The following is an 8,307-nucleotide window of genomic DNA, read 5'->3' as shown; positions in this document are numbered from 1 at the left end:
TCATTTGAAAAGGATATAAATTACGTAGACTTTGTCTAACAAAATAACCTATATAATTTGAAAGGGATATAACCCATGTGATTTGAAAAGGACTTCATCCACCGAAATGACGCTTTACATAGGACTTCCTCCACCATTGCCTGATGGGTAAACATAAAGATTAAAGGAATTAATATGTCAAGAAGTGTTTCACAATTAATATAAATTTCTCCTTTTTAGATTATTATTAGAAGTCTGTTCACCAATTCTGCAGCACGTTCACTGAACTGAGCTTGTCCTTTGTCCTCTGTTTTGGTCCTTTCCCCTGGCGTTATATTCCGGCCACCAACGTATATTCCGGCCATCAAACCTCAAATTCTTTTTCACACGCGGATGAGTATATATATATATATATATATATATATATATAGATAATAACACACTCGATGGATCGATCGATCGATAATACAGGTCTTGAAAGCCATGCTCAATTACTATGTAATTTAGGAGGCTCCTGCGGGTGCTACCCAATAAGCTACCTCAGCGTCCGACGAGCCTTCCTCTTCGCCTCTGACTTGCGAGGCCTAGAATTGGCCTCCCTCGAAGGTCTGGCCGAACTGCCAGCCGGCGGGGGCGACGTCGAAGCTGGTGACGGTCCGGCCGTCGCTGGTCGTCACCTGGAAGGAGAGGGACTGGCCGTCAAGGAACGAGTTGCTCTGCCAGTTCTGGCCCCAGTTGCGGGACATCGCCTGCCAGCCGCCCTTGGAGCCTTTGATCGACACCGAGTGCACGTCGCCGGCTCCGGCCACGTTCGTGATCAGGACCAAGTTGAAGTAGGAATGTCCGTTGACGGTGAACCGTATTCCTCCCTTCTTCACGCAGGGCACTCTGTGGGAAAATGCAAAGAAAAACAGAGGATGAGCAGGGGAGTGATGAGGCCATCGGCGGTTGATTGCGGGCGGAGGCTTCACCTGCGGAAGGAGACGGGGACGATGCCGGCGCGGTACTGCGCGATCTGGAGAAATGCGGGCTGGGCGAGATCGAAGTGCGGGCGCGGGGGGTTGCACCAGCCGCCGTCGTCGTTGGGAAGGGCGGAGTTGGGCGGGCAGAAGTTGGTGGCGGTGACGACGATGGAGCCGGGGAGGCACCACCGGGGGTCGTCGGCACACTGCAGCTGGTAGCAGGAGCCGCAGCTGAGCCCGTCGTTGAATAGCGCCGTGCTGAGCGCCGCCGTGTTGGTGCCGTAGCCCTGGCTGTAGAGGTTCCCGTACCCGCAAGCCCCTCCTGCAACCCCGCAATAACAATCCAATTAAAGTCGAGCATTGTCGATCGATCGATGACTAAACCTGGAGAAAGTTAACAGAACCCACCCATGGTGCCGGAGGCGTCGCCGCCGCCGTAGAAGGTGGCGTGGGCGGTTTCCCAGCCGTAGGAGTCGGCGAAGGCGCAGCCCGACAAGAGAAAGAAGAAATGGAGAAAAAGAAGCGTGTCGGCCATTGAAGACGCTCGTTGGTTGTCTGGCTTTCTACTTGCCGTAAAGGAGGAGGCGGAGGCGGTGGGTTATTTATAGCACCGGCGCCGTGTCGCTGCAGAGGCAAACGGACAAACGAGCTTTAGCTGCTGGCTGGAGAGAGAAGGCGAGCACATGGCCTGGTGGCAGTTGAAGTACCAACCGCTGCTGCGCGCGCGGACCCCTCCACATGCGCTGCGAGGGCCAGGCATCGAACACGAACAACATGCCACAGTTTCCTAAAAACGACAGGCAAATGGACAGCAGCAGCAGAGACGCGCCACCGTCCAACGCTAGATTTGGTATATTTTTCCTTGGAGCAAGCGCCATCAAGATCAGGCCGCCCGCCCGCCGGATTCTTCGACCGTCTCCTTTTTCTTTTTTTTCCCGATGGAAACAAAAGCAACGCACTTTCTTTCAGTTCATCCAATTAAAAACTACTCTATTCAAATTTATTTGATAAAAGTCATCCAGTCCAGTGAATTGTTCTGGGTGAAATTAATTTAAAATGAATCAAAATGTTCTGTCTTATACCGTCGGCGGCGAATGAGTTTACTGATGAGCTGTCCTCTTAGTTAATAAAGTAACGCAGGGGAAAGGGTGCTCAATCACTCTCACTAGGGAAGTCTTTGAAGGCTGCAAGAAAGACAGCGAAGGAGAAGAGGAGGATTAAAGTGGAGAAGCGAAGATGAACAAAAAATAAAAAAAAATTATGTATGTGTATGTTCGTATGGATATCTTTATCCAAGGGAGCAAACTCTTTTTACACTTCTGTTGAAGAAGAAAATATTACATCATTGTATTTTCATTATATCAGATAATCACTTCGTTCATACTCCGTATTTATATAATTATACTATTCCACATGTTTCGATATCCCATAGGACATCCCACATGTTGCGTCAAATCAAGTAATGGCATAAATCCATAAGATATAAAATTGGTTGACCAAAAGTCTGACTTACTAAGTAAAGAAGGATCCAGTCGAATCAGCGGAGATGAGCTGAATGGCGTGAGTTTATCAGATCGGCAAAGTTGAATAGGGCATCAAGTAGACCCATTAGAGGAGTCGGGCAAGATGATATGACTGAGCAGGAAAATGAATCTAGTGAGTTGAGCCCTAAGAATATATGCATCTTTGAAAGTCATTCTTAATGTTTGTTAATATGGGATGAGGTGAGGGAACTTGGCTGACTTAGTGAAATAGTATGTTGAGGGAATTGAGCCCCGAGAGTCGGATGTATCTTTGAAGGCTTTTCTTGTTTGTTCATCTAGGATGAATCAGGGGAGCTTGGTTGACTTTACGAAGTAGTGAATCAGGAGAACTAAGCATTTGGGGTTTATCTGTGCTGAGTGATTACCTTTCTCATCTCGGATAATCCAATTGGAAGTGATTGGTTCACTCATCCTTAGTAAAACTATTGACTTTTTTTATATATATGGAGACATCCGATACTCCCCATATTACAAGCCATTGATATGATTATTGAAATTTAATTTATTTTTTTATCCATTTAAATTTGGTTTGTTTAGATTCAAATTTATTTGATTATTTAAAATTTTTATTTATTTAATTGTGTATTTATTTATTTATTTAAAAATTATTAAGTTTATTTAGATATTAATAAAATTTTTAATAAACAACATTCTCGAATATTTTATATATATATATATATATATATATATATATATATATATATATATATATATATATATATATATATATATATAATTTATTTAATTTAATAAGTTATTTAAATTTATTTATTTGATTAAATTTATATGAATTAAATAAATATATTTTATTTACGAACATGGATTCATTTACAATCCCACAGGCGCTTCTCAAACCGGGCAAAACATTCCACGCCGATGCAGAAGAGAACATTAAATTGGGAGTCCCACAACATTCATGTCAGCAGCACATGCTTCCCCTGTTTTTCCGCCCTACTCCACATGGATTGAATCAGAGCAAAAGTGTGATATGACTCCTAGTCAATCCAGACGAAGAGCCACATGTGTGCTCCATCCCTTCTCCCTCAACTTGTTCCGCCATATCTGTACTTGTCTTCCTGAATCAGCGCAGGAATTAGCTGCAGAGCACGGTCCCCCTTTTTTTCTTTTTCTTCTTTTTTTATACCCTCTTCTTCCTTCTCAACTCTGCGTCTGTGCAACTGTGCAGCCGTGCAGGTCTCAGTCAAGCTCGGCGCGACAAGCAACAACATTTACAGTGTTCATGTGCCTCTCAGGCTCGACGCGGGGCCAGCCATCAAGTCCGTGCAGTGCCGGTGCGAGGAGATTTGCATGCATGTGAGTTTTATCCTGCAAATCTTGTCTTGATGGAAGGGGGAAAGGGAAAGGACGGGGGGATCAGATTTGGATGGACCAGGAATTGAAATCCAAGATTGCTTTTCCGATGGGGGGAGGCCTTTGGGACAGAGTCATGTGCAGCTCTTCTTCGGCGGAGGTCTTGGAAGCTACTGGGGAGCTAACCAACCATGTGGAGGGTGGCCCAGGGGTGGATCCTCTCGCTGCTGCTTGGAGACTCACAGCGGTGGGAGGGAGGTCGCCGACTTTGTTTGGGGGTTCGGTTGGACCCTCGAACATTGAACAGCTTCTCCCCGAAGACCATGAGCATGATGATCATGTAACGAGAAACAATGAGGATTCAAAACTATATTCAAATCGCTCATGATGTTAGAACATCCGCCAAAATTCATCATGCTTTCCTAATTAGTCTGACACATCGAGGTTTGAAGAATTTAATATCTAGATATATATAAAAAAAATTATGAACGTTGTGATTTGATTGCTGTTGGTTGAATGTCTAATGAGTAGGTCAGTTGTTGCTAGCATGCTTTAGAATTGTTGGAAAAAATAAATGATAATGCAATGTAAACTTATTTTTAAAATTTTTTTGAAAACATTTTAATTTTCTAATACTTTTATAAAATTATAATTTGTTTAAACTTGGACAAAAATTAAAAGGAGATTCATTTTGTTTATTCATTAATCAAAAGATATTTTATTTTATTTATAACAATGTTAAGAACACTATGTTAGAATAGTTATGAATTAGTTCCATAATTAAATATAAATAATTCAGCTCAACTATAATCCATAAATACTACAATAAATCTGTAACTATTACAACTATATTTTAATTATTTTTGCTATGTTGTAACAACTATGGCTTACCTACACCAAACTGAAACAATTGAGAAGGAAAAAAAAGAGATGAAGCACCCTTTTAACAATAAATAAAAAAATATATATTCTTTTAACAATTTCAATAAAAAGAGTGCTCATTTGATTTTTGCCCTAAATGAATTTTACTACATAGAGAGGTCAAAAAATTGTGAAAAAAATTTTTCCTTTTAATTTTTTAGATATAGCAAATACACTATTATTCTCTGGAATCTCAGGAGTTCAACAGAGGAGCATTGTTCTTTCATGATCAAAACAATAGTGACATTTTCTGGATGAAGCAACGTCAGGTAGCAGTGGAGATTAAGAACACAGCTCCTGCATGATTATGATACTAAAAACTACCCTTGAAATAACAAATACATTAATGAAGATTAAGCAGGATATAGTTGAATCAGAATTGCTATTTAAGTGCATGCAGGAGAAAACCGAGAGTAAAGCAGTGTTTGAGGTGATGGCATCTACCCAGAAGCAGTAGCTGGAGATCTGAGAAACTGGAGGAGAAATCGAGCAGCAAAGCGTTGAGTAATTCCACCAACAACACGACTACTGAGGTTGCGAACTTCTTGTTCTTCCAGAACCTGTAGAACAAAACACTTAGAATCATAGCATACCACTGTCGGGAGTAGAACTTCCTTTTGAATCAAAGGCATGCCTGTCAAACCTTGTGTATGTACAAAATAAAAATTAGGAATTTGTGTACATGGCAGTACCTGAAAAATTGGCCAAAGAAGGCTTGGATCAAAGTTCCCTGAGGATCTCAACAGATTCCATATTCTAAAAACTCTATCGCGAAGTTCTACCATTTGTGCTTGTTCATGTTCACTAAGATTAAAATTAAATGGTCCGCTTGCATTTACATTGCTGATGAATGCCTTCATGAAGTCAGGCATGGATCGATATGCATCGATCATAGTACCAAAGGCAATAGCTTCAGTGACACAGACAGCCTCTTTCACAACCAGATCACGCAGTTCTTCCCCATGAGGATTCAATAGCAGCATTAGAATTGGTTGCAAAGCATCTTTAGTTGAAAATTCTCTGTCCTTACTTCCTTGAACAAGAAGATTCTCAAGCCTATTCCACCTGCACACTAAAGATAGGGAGCTCGTTAATCCTAATTGGTGCTGAATCAAAATAATTGGACTCAAGGAAACAATAAGAAAATTGCCTGAATCTCCCGTCTTTGAACAACAACTCTATGAGAGCATCTCGGAGATATGGATTTGGATCAGTTAGAAGCCTTTTAGCAAAATATGGGTATGAGGCAGCAAGCACCTTAAAATTTGGGTCAGCATAAAGAGCTAGACCTTCTAACACTGTGAGTGACCTCAAGATAAGAGCATAATACGCAGGGACTGTAACAAAAGCATAGTGTAGTTTTAGCCAACTTTCTAAATATTTAACTGAGAAAAGGATGTTTCTGTAGAATATTTGCAATAAGAGTATTATAGAACATGTTGCAATCAAGAACCAGCAATAATACCTGTTTATTTCTCAAATATTTTTGAAAAGTAATGAGTTTTAAGGTTGATTTTACACCACAATGAAACTCACCACTAAAAGGGTACTGATACATTACATTTCCTAAACCATCAACGATGGTCTTGAAGTTGAGCTCTCTTACTGTTGAATTGAGTGCATCATCAAAGAAGTTCCTAAGAAGAGGAACGATCGGAGAAACATCCACATCGGGTGTGAGAAAATGCAGTGCGTAGTAATCACGAGCCATGGCATCATAATCCCGATTAACCATGTGAACTACATGACAAATGATAGCATATCTTGCTTCCTCTGGTGTTTCACTCATCATTCCAAAGTCAATAAAAGCAAGTTTCCCCTCTGGTGTTGCTAAAATATTACCAGGATGAGGATCAGCGTGAAAAAAACCATGTTCAAGCAACTGCCTCAAGTTACACTGAATAGCTATATCAACCAAATTCAACAGCTTTAAACCTTGCTTCTCGATAGCTTCCTGCTCATTCAACTTGATACCATCCACCCAATCCATTGTCAGGACTTTTGTGCCCGTGTACTCCCAGTATATTTCTGGCACAAGCACTTCATGCTTGTCAGCATACAATTTTTTAAATCTACGTGCATTTTGTCCTTCCTGCAAAAAGTAACAAAAGAGGCACACCTTAGAAGTTTATATCACTAAAATTTCTATGAGCATAACAGATAGGAGTTGTAAGAGGTGCATGCCTGAACATAATTAAGTTCCTGATAGACTCTTCTTCCATATTCATCAACTAGAGCTACAATGTCAGAAGTGACTATGTCCACATACTTGTTTATCAGGAACCCTAGACCTCTCAGGAGGTAAAAGTCTAATCCAATAGAATCTTCAATCTCTGGCCGCTGCACCTTAACTGCAACAGACTTCCCTGAGTGCTTAAGTTGGGCTTTGTAAACCTGGCCGAGACTTGCAGCGGCCACTGGTTCTGTCGATATGACTGAGAAACAGCAGTCGAGGGGCATCCCCAGCTCCCTCTCAATGCAGGCAAATGCGTCCTCGTTTGGAAATGTGGGAAGTCCGTCCTGTTCTACCCCCAAAATATCAACCAATCGAGAAAATTGAACAGTTGTTGGGCATCAAGAACAAGAGAAATGTCTAAGGTTCAACATGAGACCTGTAATTCGGAGAGTTCCTCCAGATATTCCGGCGGGCAGATATCAGGCCGCGTGGACAAGCCCTGCCCGATCTTGACAAACGTCGGGCCCAACCGAGCGAGGGTTCTGGTCAGCTCCGCTGCTCTTTTCCGCTTCCTCCTGTCAACCTTCCCTTGCCTCTGGTCCATGACTAGTTTCAGAGCAAAAATGCCCAACGCCATGAATATCTCCAGCGTCCTCGAGAACACCTACTACCCAAAACCAAGCCTAATACCAAAATTGAGAAGAAGTGCACGGCAAGGAGAAACCTTCGAGTTAGGGCTTACCCTGAGCGGCCGAGAGGAATATTTCGTGGCGAGGAACTGCGGGTTGTATACGGTCGCATTGGCCGCGCGAGCCACGGCCCGCGCCTCCGACTGTATATTTTCGGCGAGATCTTTGGAGACGACAGAGAGAGCCGCCTGGGAATTGGAGTCAACGCTTCGCATCGGCACCCTCGCAGGGATCTGTATGGCATTCAGGCCGTTGCTGCCACCCCCGTCGGGCATCGAACCGGAGCCGGAGCCGGAGCCGGGGAAGGCCTCAACGATAGCAGCGCGTGGGAACCGGATCCATGGCATCCGGCTACGGCACGGAGACGGGGATGAGGGGAGGGAGAGGACGATGGCCATTGCGGCCTAATCGCCGTGGTCCTCACCAACGTGATGGCAGGACAAATGAGTACCAAACTTGCTCCGCCTTCCGATTTGCAGTCTGGTTTAGTTAAACACAACTTTCTTGAAAAAAAAATTAATAATACCAAATCCCATCTTTTCAAAGGTAAATTTTTTAAAAGACACACATAATTTTTTATTTTAAAAAACAATGCATCATAATTTTTTTCTGTCATTAAGAATGATTACGTTCTTCCAAATATTTCTCGTAGGTCTAACTTATATAAAGAAAAATAAATTATGATATTAATTTATAGCCGAACATAAAATGATTAAAAAATGAAT

General features: G+C 42.3%; 2 protein-coding genes and 1 long non-coding RNA gene across 3 annotated transcripts; 1 reads left to right on the top strand and 2 right to left on the bottom strand.

Annotated features, from left to right (window-relative positions):
• LOC122028774 (expansin-A4-like) lies at positions 1-1,612 on the bottom strand. The gene is made up of 3 exons (XM_042587658.1): positions 1,350-1,612; positions 951-1,263; positions 1-867 (listed from the first exon to the last, which is right to left on the bottom strand). Exons 1-3 carry the CDS (start codon positions 1,474-1,476, stop codon positions 564-566), a joined length of 744 nt encoding a protein of 247 aa, XP_042443592.1. The 5' UTR covers positions 1,477-1,612; the 3' UTR covers positions 1-563.
• A 1,714-nt stretch (positions 1,613-3,326) lies between these two features.
• On the top strand, positions 3,327-4,222 carry LOC122028775. Its single transcript, XR_006124955.1, has 2 exons — positions 3,327-3,594; positions 3,672-4,222. It is a non-coding gene; the product is annotated as an uncharacterized LOC122028775 (long non-coding RNA).
• A 691-nt stretch (positions 4,223-4,913) lies between these two features.
• LOC122028772 (protein ACTIVITY OF BC1 COMPLEX KINASE 3, chloroplastic-like) lies at positions 4,914-8,057 on the bottom strand. The gene is made up of 7 exons (XM_042587657.1): positions 7,636-8,057; positions 7,330-7,557; positions 6,902-7,237; positions 6,254-6,809; positions 5,868-6,054; positions 5,410-5,782; positions 4,914-5,277 (listed from the first exon to the last, which is right to left on the bottom strand). Exons 1-7 carry the CDS (start codon positions 7,978-7,980, stop codon positions 5,158-5,160), a joined length of 2,145 nt encoding a protein of 714 aa, XP_042443591.1. The 5' UTR covers positions 7,981-8,057; the 3' UTR covers positions 4,914-5,157.
• Positions 8,058-8,307: the final 250 nt, after the last annotated feature.

This window comes from Zingiber officinale, chromosome 10B (assembly GCF_018446385.1).
Source record: "Zingiber officinale cultivar Zhangliang chromosome 10B, Zo_v1.1, whole genome shotgun sequence".
Lineage (NCBI taxonomy): Eukaryota > Viridiplantae > Streptophyta > Magnoliopsida > Zingiberales > Zingiberaceae > Zingiber > Zingiber officinale.
This window is presented reverse-complemented; position numbering and strand designations above follow the sequence as displayed.

Coding starts and splice junctions, on each gene's coding strand:
- LOC122028774 (XM_042587658.1), bottom strand. CDS start 1,476: ATGGCCGACACGCTTCTTTTTCTCCATTTCTTCTTTCTCTTGTCGGGC. Junction 1,264..1,349: donor CGACGCCTCCGGCACCATGG/GTGGGTTCTGTT, acceptor GCGGGGTTGCAG/GAGGGGCTTGCGGGTACGGG. Junction 868..950: donor GTCCCCGTCTCCTTCCGCAG/GTGAAGCCTCCG, acceptor ATTTTCCCACAG/AGTGCCCTGCGTGAAGAAGG.
- LOC122028772 (XM_042587657.1), bottom strand. CDS start 7,980: ATGGCCATCGTCCTCTCCCTCCCCTCATCCCCGTCTCCGTGCCGTAGC. Junction 6,810..6,901: donor AGGAACTTAATTATGTTCAG/GCATGCACCTCT, acceptor TACTTTTTGCAG/GAAGGACAAAATGCACGTAG. Junction 5,783..5,867: donor TTCAAAGACGGGAGATTCAG/GCAATTTTCTTA, acceptor TTTAGTGTGCAG/GTGGAATAGGCTTGAGAATC.